The following is a 26,320-nucleotide window of genomic DNA, read 5'->3' as shown; positions in this document are numbered from 1 at the left end:
GGCCCTGCCGTCGAAACCCTCCCAAAGGAGCCACGCCGGGCAGCCCCTCCCCCTGCTTCACCAGGGGCTCCAGGGAGCGGCTGCTGGCCAGCTGCAGCCGTTCTCAGATGCAGCCGCGGTTCGTTTTCGCTGCTTCCCAGTGACGGGAAGGAAACGGTTCTGGGCCCCGGGCAGGACGACCGCCGCTGGAGGACGGGTGGAGGAGCGCGCCGCGTCCATCCTCCCGCGTCTCTCCGGGGCTTTCTGCACCGCTGAGCGGGCTGTCCTTCTGGATCAGCCACAGTGCTGCTCACGTGGGGACGGCTGTTCCCGGAAGGGGCCGCCGGATTCCCGTTCTGTTCTGCAGCAGGGGCACTCGGGATTCCACTGCCACCCGTTTGACCCCCATGCTCTTCAACCCCTCCCCAAAAGTGCTGGGGGGGCGCAGCAGTGCCGTGGGGCAGCTGTGATCTGCGGGCAGCATCCAGACGGGACAGCGGATGCCCGGGGAAGAGCGAGGGCCAGTAAGCAGAAGTTCGGTCCCGGAGGAGGGTGGCACCATTCGCGAGCGGCTCTTCCGGAGCTTTGCTGCGAGCCTTTCGGGACAGAGGTGCCCCTGCCCTGGCAAAGTCCTGCTGCGCCCAGTTTGAAGCACTGGCGCTGACCTAGAAGCCAAGGCGGCTGGGGGCTAGGCCACTTGGAAGGCCGTGCCATGTGCACCTCCGGCCTCTGGACACCTCCTCCAAGTAGGGCTAGGTGGGTGCCCACAGGAGTGGGGCCTCTCCCAGCAGTGGGGGGGCCTCCCCTCCCCCAGAAGATGTTTCCTAATTCTGCTGCTCCTCCAAAGGATCCCTTCCAGAACGTGAAAAAGATTCGCCAAGACCCGTGTGGGGTCCTTGGGATGCCCAGCAAGTATTTGGGGTCAGGGAGAACTTGGATTTGTAAACCAAGTTTCTCACAGACCCCTAAGAGTGTCCTGGGTGCAGGCAGAGGTGCTCCAGCAGAGAGGAGGGGTGTGCGGAGGGGGAAGCCCCAGGATGCGCTGCTGGCACCATCCCCGGGGGCTCCTGGACCCCTACTGTGGCCTCTCCATTGCTCCCACAGAAGCAGCCTCAGCCCCATCCGTGCAGCAAAGCGCTCGTTGTGGGGCGTTCGCAGTGCTTCCGGCCTCCTCCGCTTGGAGCTCGGCTCAGGATCGGGGAACCTCTCCACTAGGAACGCCCCCGGAAGCGCCCTCCCTTCCCCAAGCGTGTCAGTGCCCGGGTGGCACCCCCATTCACTCGCCATGCATGCGGCTGGACCACTCCAGGCCCCGAGGGCATTCCGAGCAGCGTCCCTTTTTCGTAAGGGAAGGACGGGAATGTTCTGCAGAGCGGTCCCCCAGTGGAGCCAGTGGCTGTGCCGGCTGCATCCCGTACCCACATCTGTCCCACCATCCCTGACAGGCGCCCTGGCCCCCCACAAAGGGGTCTCTGCATCTGCTGACCTAAGGACCCGAGCATTTGCACAGGGACCTTGTGCTAACATGATGTGATGATGATCATCATCATCTTCTACACCACCCCACAGCCGGGGCTCCCCGGGCCGTTTGCGGAGTTCGTGAAAACAGACAATCAAAATGCATTGCAACGGGGGGGGGGGGGGGGGGGCGCCTCCGCAAGGCTTAACCCCGCCAAGTGCGGGGATCGCACCTGGGGTCCGCCCGAGGGGCGTTTCCGGAGGGACAGGGGGCTCCCTGGGGCGCACGCGAGCGCACCCGGCCCTTTGGCGCGGCGGGACGTGCGCCGCGCCGCTCCCCGGCTGCCCGCAGCTCAAGGGCCGGGCGGGCGGCGCGAGGGGGCGCGCCGCCCGCCTTTCCGGGGGGCGAGGCTGGGCAGCTGCCCGCGCGTGACCGCCGCCCGCCTCTCTTGCAGGTCTGCGCGGCTCCGGGCCGCGGCGGCGAGCGACGCACAAGGACCTGACCTCGAGCCAGCACGGACGAAGCCGCGGCGCGCCCCGCGCCCTCCCCACGCAGCGGACAGCCGGCACGCAGCTTCGCGCCCCCGCGCACCGGAGGGCGCGTCCCGGCCGCCGCCGCCGCCGCCGCCGCACTCAGCACGGGGCGCTCCCCGGCCCGCAATAAAGCCGTGCGAATGGGCCTCACGCCGCAGGCCCCTCGCGCGGATGGCGCACCCGGCCGGCCGGCTGCCGCACGCCGCGCCCCGTCCCGGCGAGCCCGGCGGCCTCGCAGCACCGCTGGCCGGGCGCTCACTCCCCGAGACCAGCACTTCGGGGCGCCTCCGGCCCGCCCCGCCCCCCGCCTTCCCACGGTCAAGTACGGCGCGCAGACAAAAACCCACCCGATTAAAGTTGCTTCGGACGTGCAGACGGTCCCTCTTTATTGGGGGGGCACCCACGCGCCCGCTGCCTCTCCGGACGGCCTGCCGGCACCCTTCCTGCGCCTCCCCTCGCACAAGGGCCAGGGAGGCCGAGTGCGGCTCCCATCCCTCCTTCACCCGCCAGGATGCTCCACAGCACCGCTGAGCTGAGCGCGGACGGCTCAGACGCCGCAGGCCCCGTGCACAGAGACGTGAGGAGGCTGCCTGGCTGCTCCCGGGACCGGAAGGGCCCCCTGCCTGCTCCGGGGGCCCGTGCCTGAGAGAGCCCCGGCAGAGGTGGGGAGGGCCTTCCGCCCCGGCACCCCGCTCCTTCTCGCCTCCTGTCATCGCCCCAGGCTCGGGGAGGGTCCGGAGGGGTGCGGGGGGAGCCAAGATGCCTGCCGTGGGCAGGGGGGGGATGTGGCCGGCAGGCTGCCACAGCCCACGCATGGGCCCAGGGCTGGCGCGGATGCCCACTCCGGTTTCAGAGCGGCCAGTCCCGAGGGCGCGGGGCCTGGGGCCCATCCTCCGGCGGGGGGGTTTGCTCCCCAGGGGCGCCGGGGCTCTGGCGCTCGCTCTTGCGGAGGACGGCCGTGCTCAGTTCCTGCACGAGCTTGCTGCTGACGGGCCGCTCTGCCTGGAGGCTTCTCTTCCTGGAGTCCTGCACCGGACGCTCTGTCCCAGGGGGCCGCTCTGCAGGGTCCGTGGGTGTCGCAGGAGGCGGGTGCCATGCCTGGCTGGGGCCGGGCTGAGTCGGTCTCTCCGGGGAGGCGCGTGAGGCCACCCCCTGCCCCGAAGGGCTGCCTGCGGAGGCATGCTCTGGGTGGCAGGCTCTCATGGGGCCGGCTCCAGGCGGCCGGGGGGCTGGGCAGGGCGGCGGGGGGCTGGGGGGGCCCTGCTCCGGGAGAGGGGTGGGCTTCTTGGCCCGGTCCACAGGAGGCAGCAGGGAGGGGCCGAGCTCTGGAAGATCCATGTCCGAGAAGCCGCCGACCTCCTCGTAGACGGGCTCCGACTCGGTGGCCTCCTGCTGCTCCCCCACGGCGTCCTGAGGCGCCTTGGTGGGCTGCGGGGCAAGAGGACAGGTGTCGGTGGGGCAGGGCCTGCAGCCGCCCTCCGGCGCTCCCCGGGGCAGCTGCCCTCGAGGACCGCTGGCTGTGCCCGCTCCGGGCGCGGGAGGCCATCTGCCCTACCCGGCCTTCCCGCTTCCAAGCAGCCGCCCAGCCCCGGGCTCCGCCTGCAAGCTGGGGCGGCTCCTGCGGGAGGGCGGGCGTGGGGGTGCTGCCGCCCTCTCCTGCTCCACCGCACCAGACAGCCTGCCTCCCCCAAGCGGGGGTGGCTTCATGGGCCGTGCCGTGGCTGCTCCACAAGCCGGACTGCAGGGCCACGCGGTTCGTGGGAAACTGGCAGAGCGTAGCCCGGCACGATCCGGCAGCCACCCCGCGAAGGCTCCCAGGGCGGCCCCTGCTCGGGATCCCTCTGCGCACGGGGGGGGGGGGTCTGAGCGGGACCAGCCGGGCCGTGCATGCAGAGCTACTCACAAAGAACATGGACAGCGTTCTCCGCGTGTGCAGGCGGCGCTGGAAGCAAGAGGGGAGAGGCAGGCAGGTGAGGCCCAAGGTGACGGCCGGCCGGGGGCTCAGAGCGGGTGCAGAGGGCTCCCCCCGCGCAGCCCCTGCCCGTTCCCGGGGGCCGAGGCACTCTCCTTGCGCGAGGCTCTCCTGGGGCCCTTGCCGACCCGCCGCGGAAGCCCTCGTAGCGCGGAAGGCTCCCGTGTGAGCAAGGCCCTGCCTGCGCAGCGAGAGCGCAGGGGAGGGCCGCTTCCGGGCCTGGGGCGCCTTAGGAGCAGCGTCCTCTGGAAGCGAGTGAGGGTCCCCGGTGCCGACACGCCAGGAGCCGCGCGAGTGCAGCCCCGCGTACGTGGCACCCTGGCGCGTCCGGCACAGGAAGGCGCCTGCTGCAGCTGTGCGCTCGGCCATCTGCTCCTCTCCCGGGAGAGGAGGCACCGGGGGGGTGGGGGGCGGGGGCAACCTTACCAAGGTCTGGTTGGCAGAGAGCATGATGGGGTCGGTGCCGTCCCCGCGGAGCGGGATGAGGGGCATGGTGCCGAACTTCTGCCTGGCCAGGTCGGACGAGGAGCGCCGGCGCAGGATGATGGGGCGGAGGCCGTCATGCTGCGGGAGGGAGGGGACCGTGTCTCTCGGACCGCCGCTCACAGCCTGACGTGCGTGGCAGCTCCCCCCGCCCGGCCCGGGCGTATGCCCCGTCCCGCCTGCCCCCACAGCAGGGCCGTGCAAAAGCCACCCGGCAACGCCCCGGCTGAGCCCTTTGACCCCAAACTCGTTCCCCCATGACTGCCACTGTGCCTCAGGCCAGGGGCCCAGCTGCAAGATGCCAGCGATGGGCGCGGGCCGGCAAGGCCGTGCGGGGGGGCGGGGCGCGTGCAGAGCTGGCTTTTTCCGAGCGAGTCCGAAACGATCTCTGCGTGAGCAAGCCGCCGCCGGGCAACGCGCACACACAGCAAGTCCAGGACCTCTGTGGCGGGCCGGATCCAGCCCGTGGGCCCTAGTCTGAGGACCCATGCTTTAGGCTCTCAAACTCGGGGAACCTCCCCCCCCAATTAAATCTGATTATCAACGGAACAGTTTTAACAGCAGAATTCAGTCCTAGAGACTGTCTGATTGGCTCGCTTAATGTGCAATTCTAGACTTTGGGTCTTTGCTTTAGCCTAGGTTAAACCCTAGCCTAGCCTAGACCTAGGCTAAATAGACCAAGTTTAATATTTGGAGGAAACTAGCATTGCTTAGCCGAGCCATTAGCATTCAAGTAGAGCTGAAGAAGTCAAAAGGAAGCGGGTCCCTTGGAACACAAGCCAAGGGCCGGTGAGGCTGGGGCAGGATCCTGGTTCCACACACTGTGCCGGAGGTTTGGCTCCCTGCCTCACAACAGCTGCAGCACCAGCTTTGTCGACTGCAGTCCCTCCCGCTCAGCGGGTCTTGCACGACCCTCCACTGCCCACAATGTGGCAACTAGATTATGGGGCATCTAGATGATGCTCCTAGAACTGCCACACGGAGCGAATGATCTCCGCAGAGAAAGCATCTGCTGCGCCGGCTGCCTGGGCCTGGCCTGCTGAGCCACCAGGTGCCTTGGACCGTCTGACGCCACCCCCGACGCCTGTTGAGGGATGAGGGGCCTTCCCTCCCACGGCCCTCAAAAGCAGGATCGTTTTGGTCCCTTTGGGGAGAGCAGGTACAGTTCTCGGGGGAGGCTCAGGAGTAGCTCAGCTTTGCCCAAGGGTGGTCCGTGGCTGGCAGAACTCCCACAAAAGATCCCGCAAAGATTGTGTGTTCCTGCCACAAGAGACACCGTTGCCAGATGTGAGTCCATACAGTCCAGAAGGAAGAACCGTGGTGGGACTAGCAAGTTTTCTCACACAGCTGGAAAGCAGCCAAGCACTCCCAGTTTTGGACGGAAAAGGGCACCGCCCGCGGCTGCGGATGAGCTAAAGCTACGCACCTGGGCCTTCAGGATGCTGGTGGTCCAGTCCCACAGCTCAGCCTGCCCCGAGCACGCCAAGTACCTGCAGGGCAGACGCCGCCAGTTAGTGCCCTCACGCTGGCCGGCCTCTCTGCCTCTGCTCTGACCAGAGGCAGCGCAACGGTCCTGGCGACACCAGGAAGTCGGGAGTCTCTCCGAGGAAAGGGAGGGCGCCACGAAGAGCTAGCCCCATAAGCAGGTCACGAGGTGGATGCCCCCCCCCATCTGCCTCCAGGATCTCGGGAATAAATGGCCATGGAACACGCAGCTCCGTTTATTTTTAAAACAAGCTTTGCACTACCAGTCCAAAGCTATTCCGTCCTTGTCGCTTTGATATTCTGTAGTGAGGAAGGTGATGGAAGAAAGGGCGGGAAAGCATGGGAGCGTGGCACATGGTGGAGGACGCCCGGATGCCCATGAAATGCTGCGAAAGCCTCACCTGGGGCATCTCATGGCCCCGGAGGGCCCCACCTGGGGTCCTCCTCGAAGGAGGCTCCGAAGGGAGGCAGGGAATTGCACTCCCTCACCCTGCCTGGGGATGATGGTTCCGCACTGGCTGTGCAGTGCGGCCCGCTCCTGGGGGGCCTGCTGGGCAGGGGGCCTCGGAGAAGCAGGCCCTGGGCACCAGCACAGCCAGGCCGAGCCGCAAAGCAGGCGTCCCCGAGGGGCATGGGGGGCCTTCATCCCTGCACCACAGGCGGCCTGCTTGGGGCAGGTCCTCCCGTCCCTTGGGCCTTCAAGGGACACGCTGGAAGGGAGGCCGATGCGCCTCTCCCTCCCTACACCCACCCATGAGGCGGAACGGAAAAGATACTCACAGCTGCTGTTTCTCCAGGCACAGAGTAAAGCCCCACCTGCAGCAGGGAGAAGTGCAGAGGAAGACAAGCATTAGAAGCGGGGGTGGGGGGGAGCCCGGAGGTCAGCTGGACGCGGCCGCAGCAACTCCGACCAACCGAAGGAAGGGGCGAGGTCTCGCTGGACGGAGGGGGGCTCCAGCCAGAGGCTGCAGGGCAACAGGGAAAGGCCACTGCGTGCAGGCCCTTTCCTTTTTAACAGTGCGGTACTTTTCTGGCAAGAAAATTAGAAGCAGCGGTGGAAATACATGGGGAAGCCGCACAGGTGAAGCACTGTTCCCTGGACCCATGAAAAATTCCACGAAAGCCAGCCAGAGACCTCTGCTTTCTCCTTTAATATTAGATCCGGGCTGGAAACTCCTGGCCAGCACTAGCAATGAGGACAGTAGAGGTCACTGACTTATGCAGGACGGCTTCGAATTCTTCAAAAGTCCTGGCACCGAGGCAGCGGTGTGCGAAGCTGTGCCGGGCTGCCTGTGAAACTGGCGGACATCTGGGCTGGCGACGCCGGCGCCCCCGTGCGCTAGCGGAGCGGCAAGCGGGACAGTGCCCGGATGGCCCGGGGTTGTCCTGGTGATTCAGTCCAGTCTGCGTGAGTGGATTAAGCGGGCAGCAGCCCGGGTGCTCTCCGGGAGCTTCAGGGCCACTGGCAGCCCAGTTCAAAGGCTCTGCAAACTGGGAGCTGGGACTCCGGGTCGAGGCCCGTCCTCTCCATCCCGCCCGTACGTGCGGAAAGGCCATTTCCCGGCGTGTGCGCTGCACAAGGATTCACGGCTGTGGGTGTGTCTCCGTGCCCATTGTGGCCGAGGGAAATTCCACGGGGGAGGCAGCGCTCTGCTCAGCGTCTCACCGGGAAGTGTGCAGAAATGCTCGGAGCCTTCCGGACCTGGTGCCCCCCCTTGGGACCCCAACGTGCTGCCCGGGGAGGACGTCCGTGGTGTGAGGCAGAGCCAGCCTCGCTCGCAGGGGAGGCACCTTTTGTTTCAGGTACACCGCGAATGCTCGGGGCTCGTGGCCTGCCATCGCCGCCATGCGGGTCTGATTTCAAAGGTGCTGAGTCCCCCCGGGCCTCCAGCCACAGGGCAAGGCCTGCGGGTGGCTGGGCCGAGGTGTGGCAGCTGCCACACTGAGTCGGGGGGGTGGGGTGGGGGGGTCCCGCAGCCACTTACTGGGAAGGTGGCTTCAGCTTTTTCCGGATCCCCATGTAAACTTTGGCCATGTCCAGCGGCCACTCACGCTCTGGCTTGGCACTCTGCACACGGAAAAGAGCAAGGTCAGCCCTGGTTCCAAGGCAGAAGATGTGACTGGCATTGCCAAAGAGCTCCAGCCTTTGGTCACGGTGGCCCCCCCGCCCCCCCCTCAGGCCAGCGGGGCTCTTCCTAGCGCAGTGCCCCCTCCTGGGGGGGCGAGAAGCTGGCACGAGGCACGGTTCAAACGCTCGTGGTGCCATGGGGCTCTCCAGCCCCCGGCTCGCAGCCTGGCCTACCTCACAGGGCGGCTGTGAGGATACAATGGGGAGGATTGGGAAGGGCATCACAGCTTCTTGGGGGAAAGCGCAGTATAAATGAAACGAGGAAAACGGACCGCTTTGAAACTACTTTCTCGCAACCTCCTGCCGCTCCCCGTCGCTTCTGGTCACGCTGGGTTGCTCCCGCTGCTCATCTCTCGAGACTGATTTGGCGCAAACTTGTTTTAATGCACTCTGCGCACTGCCTCAGGCTGGGCCTTCTAAGGGGCAAGGGAGGAGTGGAAAGAGCCCGCAAGCGGCCCGGCTGGGGGACTGTACCCGTTTCTCCTTGAGCAGCAGCAGCTTGTGGTCCTTGATCACAAAGTAGCGCTCCTGGAACTTGCTGCCCAGGAGCCGGGGGGGGTCCTCGCGACACCTCAGCAGCCCGCACTTGGGGCTCTCCCGCTTCGCCCCTGCAAGGAACGGGGCACGGCTGAGCGCTGCGGCGGGGCAGGCGAGCCTCGGCGCCGGCTGCCAGGGCCTGTGGCGCCCGGAGCCGCGAGCATCGGCGTGGACCGGCGCCCGTGCGCGGCCGCCTCCTCGGCGGAGCCCCCTTCTCTGGCCGGGGCCCCGGCCGCGGTGCCCGGGCTAGGTGGGCAGCGGCGCCCGGGCGGGCCAACTCACCGGTGAACAGGCAGCTCGCGTCCTGGATGGGCACCCTCCTCACGAGCAGGTAGGCCGAGCCGGGCTGGGGCAGCTTGCACCACTGCAGGGCCTGCTCCAGCACCTTCTCCTTGGGGTGGAGGGGGCGCTCTGGAAAGGGGAGGGGGCGCCGTCAGGGCCGGGCGCGCCGGCTGCACGTGGGGCAGGGAGCCAGGAAAGCAGCACCGCCGGGGGGCCGGGGGCTCTGTGGTTCGGGCGGGGGAAAGAGGCATGGGGCGTGGGCACGGCGGCACGCTGCAGCCGGGCTGCCTTGCCCGCCGGGCGGCATCTCGCCCAAACCCTTCCGAACGACGCTGCCCTGCCGGGACAGGGGCCCTCCGGCTCTTCCCAAAGTCCTCCCGTGACAGGAAGCCAGCCTTCCTTGTGGGCACGCCGGGCCACTGCTGCTTGGAAGCGCGTGCAAACGCAGGCGCCAGCTCCAAAACGCGGCTCGCGCGCCCCTCTCAGCCGACACCTGGCCAGGCACGCCCCCGCTCACCGAGCTCGCCGTTTTCCAAGACCTCGAACGTCATCCACATCTCGAGACTGGCCGCCACGCCGCGCATCTCCAGCACCCGGTTCGCCAGCTCCTCTGCCCGCAGGACGGGCGACACCTGCAGGGAGCGGCTGGTCAGGCCTCTGGCGCCCCCGCGCAGGCAAGGGGCAGGCCGTGGCACCAGGACGCCAGGAGGGGCGGCTCCCGACCCCGCGGCCCATTGGCAGCGCTCGGCCGGCACTCACCTTGAGGGTGACGCAGGAGTCGGGGGTCTTCCGCTCCAGGTACACCTCCAGGATGATGTCGCCCGCCTGCGAGAGCTGTCGGGGAGAAGGCGAGGAGCAGCTGGTGGGAAGGGCGCCCCCACAACCAGCAGCTGTGGCGCGCGCTCTTCCCGGCCGTCCCAGCCCCGCCCCAGTCGGCATCCGGAGAACCAGGAGGGGGTCCGGAGGGCACTTCCCCTCCGGCAACTGCAGCGTCAAGCCCCGACTCTCCCCGCCTGGGTTTGGCCCCACCACGTCGCCGTTCCGGGGAATCCAAGGCAGCTGCAGTGGTCGCCCCGTGCGGATCCTCGCGGCAAGAGCCGTGTGAGGCGGGTTGGGGTGGCCCAAGCACCCGGGGAGTTTCGCGGCACAAGTGGGGCCCTCCCAGCGCCCCAGCCTAGCCTACACCCCTCCCCGGCTCGCACCACGGGTGGCGTAGAGGCCAGGGCGACCCCCTCCCCTGCCGCCTACTCACGAGCGAGCGGGGCTCCCCACACGGCTTGCAAGCCGCCCTCGCCCAGCCACCCGATCCCAAGCCCGTGAAGGCCGTCTCTGCAGCTGCTGCCAGGTGGGCTGCCAGCCAGGGGGCTGAGCGGACAGGGCAGGGGAGCCGGGTTCCCACCTGCACGTCCCTCCAGGTGGTGATCAGGCTGTTCTCCAGGTCCATCTGCGACACCTGGTCCTCGTCGATCTGCCGGGCGGGGGAGAGATGGCGAGAGCGCAGGTGAGGCGGGGGCCTCGTGGGGCAGCGGGGGGGGGGGGGCAGGCGGGGCGGGACTCACGTTGAAGATGTGGACGTAGCTGTCGATCAGGTCCTCCATCACCCGGACCTCGTGCTCCCCCTTCCCGTCTGTCTGGAAGAGGCTGGGCGCGAACAGCAGGGCCAGGTTCTTGGTGTTCATCTGGTTGAGGCCGGCGCATTTCTGCACGCTGCCACGGGAAGCGACAGCGCCCGTGAGCGGCAGTGACGCGAGGCGGCGCTCCAGGCCATCCCTGCCCCGCAAGCCGCCTCTGCCCGGCCTCCCCTCGGTGCAGGCGCGCCCCCTCTGCCGCGACACACGGATCCGATCGGGAAGCCGCGTGCCGGATCTCCCTCAGCACCCAGGGGCATCCTCTGCCTCCCCCAGCATCTTCCTTGTGCGTTGCAGAAAAGCATGGAAGCAAACGCATTTTTCCACTTCCAGCCTGTGGCTCTGATGGGACTATTGCTCAAAATCACAACAGGAGAACCTGACGCAAATATATCTTTTCAGTCCACACGCGGGGCTTGCTTGGCAAGGCTGTTTCCAGACCCAGCTGCTTCCTGCCTCATTTGTGCCACTTTGCGGGGGTCCAGATGGCACCACCCCACCTTCTCCTGCTCTTCCCCTGCTACAAAGGGAAAGGGGGGTGGCAGCGCCGCCTCCCCACAGGAGTGCCCTCTGCCCAGGAGCGCCCTGTGGGGAGTGTTCGTGCCGCACCCCCTCCGTGCGGGGGCTGACGGAGCGCCGCTCGGTGCGCTTAGGGCTGGGAGCAACCGCCTGGAATCCGCCCGTCCAGTTCGCAGTCTGCGGACTTGCTCCTCGCTCGGCCCAGTCCTGCAAAGCGAGCCGAACCCAAAGCGAGCCTCGGGGCCCGTGGCCCCCGCTGCCCCACCGGCACCCTGCCTCGTCAGGTGCAGCCGCCCAAACCGCAGCGGCAGCGTATGGAAGAGGGTGCCAAGAGCGGCCCGGTGCGGTTGGTGGAGGCGGCGCCCGGTGAGGAAGAGCACGTCGCTTGTGCAGTGTGTGGGCCCCGATTCCTGGAGGGAGCCCACAAATGCTGGGGGTGCCCCCCAGGCTGCCGGACTTGGACTGCTGCAAAGCAGCCTGGATTCCGGGGAGCCGAGCCCGGGGAATCAGAGGGTTCATGCCACCGGACAGACTTCAGGTGCGCACCGGCCCTCGGAATGAAGGCTTAAGGCAGCTGGAAGGCGATGGGGTGGGGGGTTAATCCTGCCCCTCCTGTGGAAGTTCCCCAATTCATCAGCCAGTGCTACCAGCAGCAGCTGGGCGAGAGGAAAGGGAGAGTCCAGACTGTAGCTTCCTCTTTGTGTCCAGGGCCACTGCCTGCCCAAAAGAGAAACGACAGACCCCGGGGGCGGGGGGAGCTTGTCCCCCACTCTCAGAGCCACAGCCCTGCTGCTTGTGCATCCGAAAGTGGCCTTTGGATATCCACCTGCGTAATTCCCCCAGGTCACCCCAGAGGAAGCACCACTGCCAGTTACGGCCTCTTTCTGTTAATAATCGGTGCTCGTTCTTTCCGTTTCCTATTGGTCCCTCCCGCAGGTTTTCTTGCAGAATCCGAACAGACTCCTCCTCATCTCTACTGCATTGCTGAAACACGCTCTTCAGAGCATTCTTTGGTATTCTGCATTCCGTTGTGGACCATGCATATCAGACCATTAATTACATTAAATTAAGTTCAGGCCTGGTCAAAATGAAGCCAATTAAAGGCGCGGCGCCCGTGCCACAGCGGCGAGGGAGGCGGAGGAGAGACGAACCGGTACAGGTGGCCGATCAGGGCCGCCAGGGTCCTGCGGTTGAGGTGGGGCAGGAGGCCGAGCAGCTCCCTGTAGCACTCCAGTCTCTGGGCCTTTGGCACGATCTCTGGAAAGAAACGCAGGGTGACACCTGGCAGCGTGCTGGGCTCAAGCCAACAGTGCCATGGAGCCGCTTTCTCTGGAGCTTGCCAGCGTGCCGCTTCGGGCGGGCTCTGGCCCCGTGAGCCACAGTTGTGCAAACGGGACCGAGCCGGGTGCAAGCGCGGGCGGAAAGGCCTTGGCGTGCCTGGCAGGACTGGCCTCCTGGGCGCCTCTCCGGGGCACAGCTGGGAAGCGCTTGCGGGGCCGCCAGTCCCTCCTTGCAGACGGGCATCCCAAGGCGGGCCTGAGGGACTCCGCTCCGTCCCTTTGCCTTTAGCCCGCTGATTTCTGCGCCGCATGTTGAAACGCCTACACAAAACCACTGGGAGAGGCCGAGCGGCTGAACCGGAGCTTGGAAATGGGAGAGACTGGATGGGGGTGACAAACCGATGCTGAATTCAGATAAGGCCGAGGCAGGGGCACCTACTGGTCACAGCTAGGCGGCCAGCCTGTTCCCTGTGGCGCTGCACCCCCCTTGAGAGAGCAGCTTTCTTCCCGTCCTGCTGCCAAGCGCATCTCGCAATCGGGAAGTGCTTTCCTCAGGAAAGCGAAGCCAAACGCGAGCATTTGGTTCACGGGACGCTGCTCCGGAAGCCAAGCCCTGGGACGAGCAGAGCGGCCCCTGCTGTGGGGGCGAAGAGAGGCCCGGGGGCTGGCCCGGGCGTGATGGGCAGCAGGGCCGGCCCCATACCGGCCGCCTCTTTCCACCGGGGGTGCAGGTAGGTGGTGAAGACGGGGTCCTCCAGCTCCCGGAAGAAGCGCTTCAGCACGTCGGTCACGTCCTCCACGAAGTGGTCGCTGATGCGCAGCTTGACGTTCCGGGCGTCTCGGCGGAACTCGTCCATCAGCTCCTTGATCCGAGACTTGGCCCCGTTCTTGCGATAGATGCCCTCGTGCTGCAGCCCTGGGGGAGGAGAGCGGGGGGGGGGGGGCAAGGCCGGCCGGTGAAGGAACGGCGCTCGGCAGGTTTCGGCGGCTCGCCCAGCGCCTCAGCCGAGACCGTGCCAAGGCAGGCCAGGCGGGCCGGCCGTCGCGTCTCCAGCACCCACAGCTGCGGGCCGGGAGTCCAAGCGAGGCCGCCGCTTTGGAGGCCTCCCCAGGCTTCCCTTCCTCACTTAACTTGTACTCAACCCCCGAGGGACGGGCGCGGAACGGAACGAGCCCTTGCTTCTTCCCTGTTTCCAAAGGCAAGACCCAGCCCGGAGAAACGCCACGACTGGTTTGGACGACCTGCCCGACCGACAGTGGCGAAAAGCCTCCGCGGCTCGTCCCGCCTGCACGCAGCCTCCACCGGGCAGACCGCGGCTTCCTGCCGGTTCCCTGTGGCTCACCGCAGGGACGCGTGCACCCACCCGCTCGGCGTGTGTGCGCGCGCATCCTTCCTTCGCTGCTCAGCCGTGATCTGTGCGACCGGCCGCGGCAGCGCATCGTGTTCGGTGAGGATCTGCGTCGGCAAGGAGCGGCTGCGGGGTTTTGCGAGGCTCCTGATGCTGACCCCACACGCTGCCCCTCACACCTTCTCCCCATGGCTGAGTCACCGCAGCTCTTGGACGGGCCCTCAGTCGGTCAGATACGGCTCCGTGCGCAGTTGGGCAGGCTGAAGCCCACGGCACACGGAGGAACTCCTGCTCAGGCAATGGGGCTTCTCCTCCACCCGCTCTCTCCGTTCCGCCCAGGCCCCTTCCGGATCTGCTGCTCCAGGAGGTCCTGGACCCCCCGAAGCATGGATAGCCTGCAGGAGGGAGGGGGGATGCGTCCCGCCAGCACTTTCTGCCCCACGGGCAGGCACTCCAGGCTGGACATGATCCGGGGCTGCCTCTTGGGGCCTGCGCCCTTTTCCTCGCGTGGAAAGCAAAGGCTGCTGCACCGAGAGACGGTCACCGGAAACTGGCAAGCTTGGATCCCACCAGCCGGAAGCAGGGCCCTCGGAGACGCACCGTGCTGAGTGATGAAGGCGACACAGCTGTTCACCAGGATGGGGATGCCGCTCCGGCTGAGCTGCTGGTCACGCAGGGCGTTCCCCTGCCCACCTGCCGAGGCCCGGATGGCCGCGCACCACGAGGAGAAGTCCAGCCGGCAGGCGCCTCGGAGGCAGAAGGTCCTGGAGGCGGGGAAGGGCGAGTGAGCGGGCGCTCCGGCCCCTTCCCTGCTGGGGTCATCAGCCGGCTCGAGCGCTCTGGCCTCCGGCCGGCCGTGGTGCTGCTGCTTCCGACCCCGGATCCCCCTCTGCACCGCCAGGTATCCAGAATGACGCCAGGACCGGGCACGGGGCACTGCCTGCCGAGGGGTCGTGGTGGGGGCTGCCCGCCGCCCCGCCTCCTCACCCACCCGGCCTTGCCTCTCCCACGTGAGCCCCCCGTGTCCGGGCGTGGCAGGTGCCCCAAAGCCCTCTGCTCTGGCCCCAGAGGCATCCCATCCCCCAACCACTCCCCACGCGGGCCTCACCGCCCCATCTCCACCAGGACCAGCATGTCCCTCTTCTCCGGGCCTTCCGCGAGTGGGACGACACCTGCAGGGGGGCAGCGGAAGGAGGGATCAGCGAGGGGCGTGCGAGCCAAGCCCGCCTGGGCTCCCGTGGCTGTACGAAGAGCGGCGGCCAGCATGGGCCTCCCCGCACAGACCCCCCCCCCCGGACTCACTGAGCTCCTGCAGCTGCCGCAGGTTGATGCTGTCCTCGGCCGCCCCCTCCTCTCCCGGGCAGATGAAGAGGTGCGCCTTCTGCAGCAGGAAGTAGCCCTCCAGCCACCGGTCCGGATTCAGCAGAGACTTGTAGTGGAGCCGTCCCACCTTCTGGAACTCGTAGCCCAGCAGGCAGTGGCAGCTGAGCGGGGTGAGCCACTGCAGGGGAGGCAGGGGTCAGGTCCAGGGGCGCGTGCGGACGGGACGGGGCCTGCAGGAGCGCGGGGGGGCCACCAGGCTGGGCCTCTCCTGAAGCCCCACGGTGCTCCCACAGGCGGGAGGCGGGCACAAGCGGGGCCTCCACCTGCCCGGCCAAGAGGAGCAGGTGCGCGCAGAGGCGGTGGGTCGGGGGCTGCCCTTACCTTGCCGAGGGCGCTGGCCCATGCCTGCAGGCTGTCTGGCCCGTCGGCCCCCAGCTGCTGGATGCGCTCGCCGCCCAGGAACAGCTCCAGCGTGAAGCGGAACCTGCCGGCGGCACCGGGTGTCAGAGGAGGGGTGGCCCCCCGGGACGTTCCCCCCAGCCCCCGACCCAGCCCTCAGCGCCCTCGGCCGGCCAGAGGACTGCTCCGACGGAGCGGGCACCGCGTTCCCACCGGGGGCCCGTCGGTCGGCCGGGCACGGCGGCACCGGCACAACGCCTGGTGCGGACCGCCCCGGCATCGGTGGCAGCCACACGCCGAGGGCACACGTGCCACGGAGGCCTGCCACGGGAGGCGGGGGCACGGCGGGCGCCTCGGGACACCATGCGGGGGCTCTCCTTGCTCAGGGCAGGCGGGTCCCGCTGGCACGCGATGTGGCACCCGCTGGCCAGCCCCTCCCTCTGGCCGGGCGCAGGGGGGCGGCCCGAGTGACGGGAGAGCCGGGCACCCCTTGGCACACACCTGTCGGAGGGGGCCGGGCCGGCCGGCGCCTCCGCCCTGCTCACGCCCAGCGAGACCACCTCGGACGCGTCGATCCTGGCCAGCGGCTCCGGGCCCCGATCCGCCTCGTAGAAGAGGAGTGACTTCTCCAGGGAGCACCAGACACGCTGCCACTCTGCGGGGCGAGACCGCTGTCAGCCCTGACCCCAGCCCGCCCCCCGCCCCTCTCGTACCTACCCTCCCGGCTCTTCCTCGGGGTGGGGGCCTTCACCACCACTGGTGCCCGGTGCAGGTAGCCGCAGCTGGAGACGGGCTGCACGATCTCGTTGTAGACGCTTTCCAGCCCCGCTGCCTCCTCGCCGAGGCCGCCTGTCGAACAGACAAAACCCGCGTTCCTTGTTTCTGTCTACAAAAGTTTCCCGGAACGAGGCAGCTAAAAATGCAAATGTCCCGTTCCGTGGGATTAACACAAATTCAGCAGCTGTCGAAACGGGCCCTGTTCTACTTAACACGCAGCCACTGCCAGCAGAAAAGGCATTTAATTTTACATCTCCTTCATCCGAAAATGGATTGTGCAGCCCTACAGTCTGCTCTGAACTTCCAAGTAGCGAGTTCTGGCTGCAGGGAAAGAAAGTCCATGCGTGGAGTGGAAGGGGGGGCAGGTGGTGTGGCCAAGGAAAGAAATCACCCCGCTCTTACCCTTTGCTCGCTTGCATTTTCTTTCTCGCAGGTGCGTGTGGGTGCACTGGCAGAGGGTGCGGTTACCTGTGTCGTTCCCCGGCGGGCCGTCCCCGTCCCCGTCCCCGTGGGTGCACCAGGGCCTGGTCTTCGGAGGGCCACGGCCATCGCCTGCCTCCTCGTCCAGCGGGACTGCGAAGAACTGCAGCGTGGCCCTCAGCAGGCTGGGCCCGGACACGGCCGCATTCAGGGCCTGCGGGGAGAGGAGAGGAGAGGAGAGGAGAGGAGAGGAGAGGAGAGGAGAGGAGAGGGCCCTTGCGAACGGCTGCCGAAAGGGTGCTCCAGAGCTCCCGGCCGGGACGGAACGCGGAAAGGCCCCCCATCCCTGGGCAGAGCCATGGGCCCTCGCTCCCCCGGCCGCTCCAAACACGGCTGTGCACAAGGGCTTACCTGCAGGAGCGACTCCTGGCTGCTGTGCTGCGGGTGAGGCAGGCGGAAGCACCCATGGCGGTACTTGTTGGTGATGAACTCCCGCCGCTGCTCGGCCGTCGCGTCAGGATGCAGTGCCTCGGAGGGTGGGAGCCGCGCGGCCCAGAACCGGTTCGCACGCTCGTTCCCCAGCACGATGAAGAGCTTCAGAGACAGGGCAGAGTGGCAGCGCGCAGCTCCAGGTGCTCCTCCTGCAGGGCACCCAGCCGGGGGCCCGTGGCCTCGGGTTGGGGGAAGGCCTCGTACCTACCTGCACCATTTCGTTGCTCCAGATGCTTGTGTCCAGTTTCAGGCTCTGCACCTTGGAGACGCTGGTGCCCAGGCCGCGGTGCTGGCCTGTGGGTGCAGGGGCTGTAAGTGGGGCGGCCGTGCCACCTCCGCAGCTGCCACGGAGCCCAGCCCACGCAGGGCGGCTCGCTCGGGCCGCACGGAAATGCGCACGTCCTGGACGGAGCCTGGGCACAGACGGCCGGCCGGCCGGGGCTCGCGTCCCAGGAGCAGCTCCCGTACAGGCATGGCCTGTGGGGGCAGAGGCAGGAGGAGGGGGCGGCCGCCCGCTTCGCCCCCACGGTGAGGCCCCCCGCGTCCCTTCCCCACGCCCGGCCCGGCGCCTGGCACTTGCCTGCGCACTGCCTGCAGATCACCACGCACAGGCTGACGGAGGCCCAGTCCGGGCTCAGGGCACCGCAGTCGGCGCAGAACCGGTTGGCCTTGTTGGACCAGACCTTCTCGGCCACCTCGTAGTCATACAGTGTCTCCGCGATGGCGTCCTGCAGGACCTCCATCCACTCCCGCTTCTCTCGCTCCGACTCGGCCCCGAAACTGCGAGGACACGTTCCCGGGCACGCCGTGGGTCGCGGGGACAGCCAGGATGCTGCACGCACGCCTCCCCTCTCTGCCCCACCTCGGGAGCTGCTGGCCCCCCAAGCAGTGAAGCAGGGCCCCGGGGCACCCCTCCCTCGGAGCAGCCGCGCCCTCGTGCCCCCCAGCTGCCCTGCCCCTCCCGGGTGTCCCTCCCGTGCCAACCAGGCGCTTGCCCAGAGGCCTTCCTTCCCCGGCGGGGCAGCAACTCCTGCACTTCAGGAGACCCACGGGGGGGGGGGCTGTTCTGCTGCTCCCCTCTTCCCAGGTATCCTCCCCTGCAGGAAAAGGGCGCTGTGGGAGCATCTCCCACCTCCAGAGCAAAGCAGGCTCCTCATGCCCCGGGGAGCAGGCTGGGGGCTGCAACTGCCGACTTCGCCCCACCTCTGGCGGTGCAGAGGCCCGGAGGCCCATCCCTGCCTGGGGAGGCAGCGTCTGCCTCCCTGGAACCAGGAGGCCGGCTTCGCTTCCTGAGCCGGCGGGCAGCAGGGCCGCGCCGGGAGGGCCTGTGCAGAGCCGCAGGGGGGCTACCTGAACATCTTCAAGGGGGTGATGAGCTCGAAGCTGCGGCCCTTGGCTTCCCGGACGGTGGAGCCATGCATCTGAATCAGGCAGATGGCAATGCCCATCTTAAAAGCCTGCGGGTGGAAGATGGGACAGGGGTCACCAGGTCTTGCCTTGCAGCCAGAACGGCGCCCCAGTTGGAGCAGCGACCCTGCCCCCGCGTGCCCTGGGTGGGGAAGGGCCGCTCCCCCTCCCAGCAAGGCTCCGAGGGCCTTTTAATGGAACATCAACCCTGCGCTGCTCCTTCTCGCTTCCACGCAAAGCTGCGGCGCAAGGAGGCGACGGCGGCGCAAGCCAAGCAGAAAGGGCCCGGAGGTCTGCGGTTCGCCCTTGGCACCCCGAAATCGTGCCCAGCGGCAGCCGCATGGCTCCGGAGAGGCCCCGGAGGCGACGCTGGGAGCGCTCCCCACGCCGACAGCCCCGCCCTCACCTGCTCGCTCTTGTACAGCCACATCTCTGCCAGGGAGAGCACCGCAAACAGCCTGGATTTGTAGCCCTTGAGCTCCAGGAAGCCGGACTTCTGGAAGTGGGCACTGCTGCTGGCCCCGGGCCAGGGGCAACGCAGCTGCTGCTGCGCCACCGTCTGCTGCAGGGCGCTGCACCAGTCCCTCCGCTGGGCTGCCGGGAGACACCGAAAGGGCCGCGGCCGCGTTGGGAGCCGCTCCCGCTGGCAGCCGGCGGACGCATCCGAGGGACCTTCGTCCCGCACTGCCCTGCCCCAGCCCACACGAGGACTGGAGGGAAGGGGGCCCGGCGCAGCCCCCCGGCATGCGGCCCCGCTCTGGCTTTCCGGCTCCCGGCATCCCGCACGACCAGGAGAGCAAAGCGCCCCACACACGTGGCTCACGGTGGAGACCCCCGGCTGACAGCCCGTTGGATCGGGCCGTCCTCCTCGCTCCCACTTCGGCTCGAGCCTGAGGAACAAATTCCCTTGCACGGCTAAGGAGGGATTTTGCGCATCCAGGGCGTTCTGCAGTTCACGTTCCTGCTTACAGAAGGTGCCCTGAGGGTGGGCAGGGTCGGGGGGGGGTGCCTCACCCTCACTTTCAGCTCGGAAGACAAAGATCCGGTGCCTGGTGACCACCTGGAATTTGTTGTCCTTGGTGGAGCGCACCGCGTCGATGACGGAGAGCGGGACCACGCCCCTGGGATACGGGTCCTACAAGAGCCCCACAGGCAGGGAGCTGAGCCTTCCCTCTGCCCGCCAGGCCCGCTTCCGCACCCTCCTCTGGCCCTCCAAAGGACCCAGAAAGGGGAGCATCGCAAGCACCGGAGACCTTGGGGCCCTGGGGAGAGCCGTGGCGTGCCTCCCCCTCGCACACGCTGCCGCCCTGGCCACGCCAGCTCCCCACGCCGGCCGGGCCGGGCCGGGCCGCCCTCCTTCCCCCAGTTCACCTGGGCCCACCACAGCTTCCCCTCCTTCCTCCTCCTCCGGCACCCCTTGAATGCGCCCTGCCCCACTTCTGCAGTTCTGCCCCCACCTTCTCATGGTGAAAGTACATGAGCTTTTTCCCGTCGAATTTGACGAAGCGCCGCTGGAAGACGTAATTCCTGTTGGAAGGAAAGGAGGCACCGCGTTCACGGCCCATAGGGAATCAGGGAAGCCCCACGACATGGCCGGGAATCTCTCAAGGCCTGACGAATGCCACCTGAGCAGAACATCATCCTTCCGCCTGCCTCGAAAGCCAGCCATGAGAACGCTTCAGCCCCGGCCCAGGGGGCTTCGCGGCTCCCGCTGGAGCAGGGAGCGTCTGCCGCTTGGCCCGGCGCGAGCAAAGGCATCGCTCGACTGAAAGGCTCGGCGGGACTTCATGGAGTCACGCTGGGAACGGCACTGCCTACGTGCGCGACAACCCCCAAGCGCCAGTCTTGCCGGGCACACGCATCTTTCAGGGAGGGGCTGCTTTGGTCAACAACGCTGAGGAGTGGGGACAGTCCGGGGGAAAGAGCCCCGCACCTCGTCCCCCCCCCCAGAGTTGTTTGGTTTGGAAAAACAGCTGCCAATGCCCTGTAAGGAGGAGAAGCGGCTGCCTCCCTGCGCCACAATCCCACGGGTGTCTCTGCCAGCTCCCACAAGCGACTATCTCCTGAGTCGGCAATGGTGTGACTCCCTGGTGGGGGCCTGCAGCATGTCCCGGACACACGAGGAGGGAGGGAGGGAGGGAGGGAGGGAGCACGGCCTGCCCGCCAACGTCCAGGCTGAGGGGAGGCGGCCGCTGGCCTCCACGTGGCCAGAGACTCCCTGGGGGCCCACTCACCGAGACCCCCTGCCGCTGCCCTGGTCCCCTGCCGCCGCCCTGCGTGGAGCCGCTTCTGGGCTCTCAGACGCATCGACTGCACGCGTTGCGTTGGGCCATGACCGGCGCCGCCCCAGGCCGCCCGCCCAGCTGCAGCCCCGGCGGGGCACCTACCCCTGCGGAGAGAGCTTGTCCAGCCAGCCGCTGAGCACCGGGGTCGGCCACTCCGACGGGGAGGCGTAGCTGGCGTAGGGCGAGATGGTCAGGTCGTCCGGCGCTTCGTCGGGGCGTGGGGGGCCTGGCAGGCCAGGCGGGGAGCCGCTGGGCCTGGGAGCCTCCACGGTGGAGTAGCCCTCCGCCTCGTTCTCGGTGGGGCGGCTGGCAAGGGCGGCCCCCCTCGGGGCAGCGGGGCCCTTTCCTTCTGCCCCGGCACCTCTGCTCCTGCAGGGAGGGGTGGCGCACGGCAGCCCAGGTGAGGCCGGGCGGGCTGGCTCCGGCCCCCACAGCCAGGACCAGCCCGCTTCCTGGCCGGGGAGCTATTTTCACCCCCGCTCCTCCCCAGGTGCCCTTCAGAGGGGCAGCAGAGGCACGAGGGAGGCGAGGGGAGCCACAAGCGGCACTGCCACGCTCCCCATTATAGGGGGCGGGGGAGGGGGCAGGTCCCGCGAGCCCCCCGGCCCTACGTCAAGGGAGGGCAGCTGTGCGAGGGCCTTCGCCTCCAGCGGAGCACTGCGCTGCGCCTCCCAGGGACCCATCCGGCTCGCCCGGGAGCCACGTGCCCAGGCGGGCCCTCACTCCAGGCCGCCCCCCGGCCCGTGCTGCCCGAGGCAGAGGCGCCCGGGAGCCACTTACGCGCCCTCTGCTCCCTCCTGGCCCCGGACGAATTCCGGCACCTCTTCGTACTCCTGTCCCTCCAGGGACGCCGCGGCCTGGTGAAGGGGGAGCAGAAGGGTCAGGGGCCGGGGCAGGGGCCGCCCTCTGCGCATGGCCTGGCGCCCCGCTGGAACCTCCCTGGCCAGGCTTAGGGAGGGAGGGGCTGCCGCCTCTGTGCTCTTTCGCATCGTCCTTCCCGTCGTGTGTGAGAGCCCCGCGAATCCAGCCAGCGCTTAGCAAGGGACGAGCCGAACGACGCTGCCGGCCGGCTGCCCCTCGGCCCACGCTACGCTCCTGAGAGGGTCGGCCAGCAGCCCCCGGGCAGAGTGTGTGGGCACCCGCCACCCCAGCGATCGTCCTCCACAGTGTGGCAGGGTGCCCCCGGGACGGGGTCGCCGGTCACTGCCAGCACTTCCCAAACGGCCCCCGCGGCCGCTCGGTTCCTGGGGGCAGCTCCGGAGCCTGGAGCCGTCTCTCGGGCACTGCCCCACGCCTCCCAGAACCTCGTGGCCAATCCAGACACCCCTTCCTCTGGATGGCTGGGATCGCCCTCCATCCCAATCCGCAATCTGCACTTCTTTGTCATGCCTGGGGGGGGGGGCCGGGGCACAAAAGGGGGGGGGGGGGGGGAGGGGGGGGGGGGGGGGGGGCAGGAGGTGCTCACCGGCTCCCGGGCAGACCAGAACCGCCCAAAGACGCTCTCGCAGTAGGGGCTGATGGACTCCTCAGCAGGGCCTGCGGACCAAGAGGAGCGGACCGGCTGTGGGGAGTGGCCGAGGCTGGGGAAAGCCCTCCACCGCCCGCCTGCCCGCCCACGGTGCCTCTCCTCTGAAGAGGCCGGAGGACCCGGACGAGGATCGCTGGACAGGGACGCTTTCCGGTTGGTCCCTTCGGCCTTTTTGGAGGCCCTTTTGATGGGTGGAGCCGGTGCTCTCCGGCTGGACACACTTGCGTGCCTGGGGGCACCCGCACCCCTCAGCGGTGCCTGGGTTTATTGCGCTCTGGCTGTCCCCACCGGAGGCAGGGCACTGGGACCTCCCCTGGTCAGATGCGGAACCCCTCTGCTCCGTGCCACCCCGGAGGGCTGCAGGGCTCACGCTCACCTGACCCGTTGCCAAGTCCCTGTGGGGTGAGCGGCAGGCCGAGTCGGAGCTGCTCCAGGGAGCTGCAAGGACGGAGAAGCGGCATTAATGGGCTGGGGTGCCATCCTGCGCCCTCCTGGGAACTCTGCCCCGCTCCGCAGCCAGGGGCTCCGGACAAGCCCCTCCTGCCCTCCGCTCCTCCTCATGCTCCCGCCTGGCCGAGTGCTCAGAGCCTCCGCGTGAACCGCCTCCTCTCCCACCCGCCAGCTCCCCACCCGACTGCCGCGGTGCCTCGGCTTTGCTCCTATATAAGCTCCTTAAATCACACGGGCTGCTCAGAGGCGCTTACAAAAATAATGCCACGCAGCGGAGCATCCCCCGCGAATATCCTCACACTCCAGCTGCATCCTTGCTCCATTTCGCCTCAGCCAGAGAAAACGGACTTTGCCCAAAACTTTCCTAACATTGGCAGGTGACCTGGTGGGTTTTCTGTTGAGCTTTCTGGCCGGCCACTTCTCAGGAGTCTGACTGCAGGGCCAGACCCAAGAGCCAGATCTCTGCAAAGCCCCCTTTGCCAGCTCAGCCCCTCTGGAGTGCAAATCCGCGGGAGAAGCCCTGCTGGCACAGAGCACATCTGAAAGGACACGTCCTTCACCTTCCCACCCGGCCCCTGCTCCCCAGAGCTCCTCTGGCCCGGTTCTCCCAGGCTGGGGGGGGTGGCGGGGGGCAAGAGAGACTGCCGAAGAGAGCAGGTGGCCCGCCCTGGCCTCAGGATGCTCCATGGTGGAGGCTTGACACCCCCCGCTTCCTCACTTGTGAGGCGCGCATCCTCTGCCTGTGGGGCGCTGCAGGTGGCAGGTTGCCCAGCAAGAACGTGGGAAAGCCTCTGCCCCAGCCCAGGCCCCCCAGACATGCAGCACGGAGGCCGGGCAGATGGCTGCAAGGTCCGCTTGAGCCCACCCTGAAACTGCAAACACGGGTTGCAACACTAATCAGGGAAATCAGCTGATCAGGGCCCTGGCCTGCCCCACCTGGGCGCTTTCTGCAGTCTCCCCAGAAAAGGGCTGGGGCCCTGCCCGGAGGAACGTGGCTACTTACCCGTGGTTCTCCGCGGCCACACTCCCATTTTGCACAGGCAGGCCAGAGGGATGCGGGAGCGGCCGGCTCCGCGGGACCTCGGCCCCCTCCACACTCTGCGCTGGCACGGGCGAAGGCGCGCTTGCGTCCGGCACCGTCTCTCTTCTGCTCCTGGGAGAAGCTGACTCCCCCACGGCGGGCAGGGGCAGCGAGGGCTTCCTCCGCCCCTGCAGGGCTGCGGCAGCAGATGCCGTGGCACCAGCGGCTGCAGGCGGGCTCTCCGAGGTGAAGCCAAGTGGGGCGGAGGGCAGGGGCGTTCTGTCCGCACCTGTGGCGGCGCTCCTCGCTCTATCCGCAGGAGGTGATGCCAGCAAAGCCGACCCGGAGCCATCCTCCCTGGGCCTGCTCTGGGCCGGCGGGGCACTTCGTGCTGGCAGCTCTGCAGGCCCAGCCAGGCGCCCTGCAGGCGCCGGAAGCCCCTCAGCGACTGTGCTGCTTCCCCCTGGATCCGGCCCCTCCAGGATCGGAGGCCTTCCCGGAGGCTGTTCGGAGAAGGGCGCAGGCCCGCGGACGGGCGGAGAGGCGTGTGGGGGCAGCCCCGCGGTGTGCTCGGGACTGGCTGCTCGGTGCGTGAGGGGGAACACGGTTCGGGGCTTGGGCACCGGCTTGGCCGGCAGAGCAGCCGCCTCCATGCTCGGTGCTGGGTGCCGGCTCTGCTCATCGACATCAGAATTAGGCCCGGGGCCGGGAAAGGCTTCCCTGGAGATGTCGTCCTTGGTGCCGACGCTGCTCTTCTCCTCCGCTTTAGGCCCGTCCAGACAGCATGGGCTTCTGCCCGGCCCACGACACACGTCCCCCGCCATCTCGCCGCTCCTGCCTGCCACGAGCCCCTGCGTCCGCTGCACCAGGTTCAGCAGCCTCTTGCGGTGCCCAGTGGCCGTGATGCCGAGCTGCTGCAGGTCGTCCCGGCCGAGGGAGAGCACGTCCCTCACGCGGACGTACCCGTTCTGCCGGAAGGCGCCCTGGTACCGCTCCAGGTGGACGAGAGCCAGCCAGTCCGCGATGTCCGAGTGCACGCAGCACTGGGGGCGCATGTCCAGGAGGGGCCTTCGTCAGCCTACCATCTGCACGGGGAACAGAGGAAGCCGAAAGGTGTGGCACGCGCCACCTGAGCGACGGGCGGAGGAGACCGTGTGCCACGCAGCTCGATGGTGCCCCCTTGCCGAGGCAGCTGGCCGCTCCACTCGCAGGCTCGCCCAGGGCCGTCTTAGCAGCAGGATGGGCCCCAGGCAAAGCAGTGTCCTGGGCACCTACGACAACTACAGCTACTGTTAATTTGGGAGGTTTTCCCATTTTCCAAGGGTTAACACGCACAGATTAGCATGGGGCCCACGGGCAAGTGCCCACCAGGCCCACACGTTCAGACGGCCCTGGGCGAGCCCCCACGGCCAGGGCCCGGTGATGCCCAGAGCTCCGTGGGAGCGCCGGGCGCTTGCCAGGGGCCTGCCTTCTGGGAGGGGGCTGCTGGGGCGCGGCGGAGGACTGGCGCGGCGGGGGACCCGCCATGAGCCGGCCGGGGGCGCGCGGGAGGCCGGCCGCGGGAGCAACCAGGGCGCGCCGGCGGGCAGAGGCCTCCCTGCCTGCCGGCCGCCTGCGCGGAGCAGCCCCCGCGCGCCTCCCCCGGCCGCACCCGCCCTTCCACCGGGCCGAGGGCTGCGCGCCCGCGCGCCCGGCTGCCGCAGCGCTGCCTCTTCTCGCCCGCCTGAGCCCCGCCGTGGGAGCGGGCGCGGGCGCCGGGCCAGGCCTGCTCGGGCCGTATGCAGAGCGCTCCAGCCAAAGCCCCGTCGCGCTTTTCCCGCGGGGCGGAGCGGGGGAGCGGCGGGGCCCACCTGCCTCTGCCCCAGATCTCACCCGCCCGGCCACCCCCGGCTTCCCCGCGCTCGCCGAAGAGCGGAGCTCCCGCCGTCCCGCCTCGGGCGCTTACCCGGCCTTCCCCGGCCGCTCCGCGGGCATGGCGGACCGGCGCTCGGGCCGCGGCGGGTCGGGCCGGGGGCGCCCCGGGGGTCTCGGTGGCGGGATTCTCCCGGGTGGGGCTCCCCGCGCGCCGCGCCGCTCCGCTCCGCGCGAGGCCGTCTGCGCTGGCCCTGCCGCCGCTGGGTCTTTTTTTCCAGTTCCTCCATTTCCTCCCATTGTTCGGCGCAGGCTTCCTTCCTGCCGCTCCCCCACCCCGAAGAAGAGTCGTCCAGACGGCAGCGCTGCGCTCGCCTCCCGCGCAGCGCTGGGGCCCCGGCCAGAGGGCGACGTCTGGCGGAGGTGCGAGCCCCTCGCCGGGCAGGTGGAGGGCGGCCCTCGAGAGCCCTGCGCGGAACCCGCCGCGGCCCCTCGCGCGGGCGCCCAGGACTGCCTGCCGCGCACGGGACGCGCAAGGCGCCGGCTAGCCAGAAGGTCGCTCGCAGCGCGCGCCTCTTCCCTCGTGGGGCGCGTTTTCCGAGGGCCCCCAGCCGCCTCCCTGCCTCCCTGCACCCCAGCCGACTGCGCTTCTGCGATCCTTCGCACCAGGCCACACGCTTCCTTCGCTCCTTCTTAACCCCCTGCCCCATTCTCCATCTGGACGGTTGGCAGG

General features: G+C 68.4%; 1 protein-coding gene across 1 annotated transcript; it reads right to left on the bottom strand.

Moving 5' to 3' along the window:
- Nucleotides 1-2,322: 2,322 nt before the first annotated feature.
- Nucleotides 2,323-24,791, bottom strand: ARAP3 (ArfGAP with RhoGAP domain, ankyrin repeat and PH domain 3). Its single transcript, XM_044442845.1, has 33 exons — nucleotides 23,719-24,791; nucleotides 22,642-22,703; nucleotides 22,203-22,273; nucleotides 21,518-21,594; nucleotides 20,840-21,106; nucleotides 19,910-19,979; nucleotides 19,467-19,587; nucleotides 18,859-19,046; nucleotides 18,396-18,502; nucleotides 17,626-17,825; nucleotides 17,254-17,339; nucleotides 16,965-17,147; nucleotides 16,602-16,767; nucleotides 16,074-16,205; nucleotides 15,858-16,011; nucleotides 15,339-15,441; nucleotides 14,937-15,135; nucleotides 14,743-14,806; nucleotides 14,235-14,398; nucleotides 12,989-13,201; nucleotides 12,157-12,262; nucleotides 10,418-10,565; nucleotides 10,258-10,326; nucleotides 9,618-9,692; nucleotides 9,376-9,490; nucleotides 8,859-8,987; nucleotides 8,514-8,647; nucleotides 7,897-7,979; nucleotides 6,692-6,727; nucleotides 5,853-5,916; nucleotides 4,370-4,507; nucleotides 3,875-3,913; nucleotides 2,323-3,399 (listed from the first exon to the last, which is right to left on the bottom strand). Exons 1-33 carry the CDS (start codon nucleotides 24,789-24,791, stop codon nucleotides 2,821-2,823), a joined length of 5,415 nt encoding a protein of 1,804 aa, XP_044298780.1. The 3' UTR covers nucleotides 2,323-2,820.
- Nucleotides 24,792-26,320: the final 1,529 nt, after the last annotated feature.

Source organism: Varanus komodoensis, unplaced genomic scaffold, assembly GCF_004798865.1.
Source record: "Varanus komodoensis strain SLA01 unplaced genomic scaffold, ASM479886v1 scaffold40, whole genome shotgun sequence".
NCBI classification, from domain to species: domain Eukaryota; kingdom Metazoa; phylum Chordata; class Lepidosauria; order Squamata; family Varanidae; genus Varanus; species Varanus komodoensis.
The sequence above is the reverse complement of the archived record's forward strand: the minus strand, read 5'-3'. Positions and strand labels throughout refer to the sequence as shown.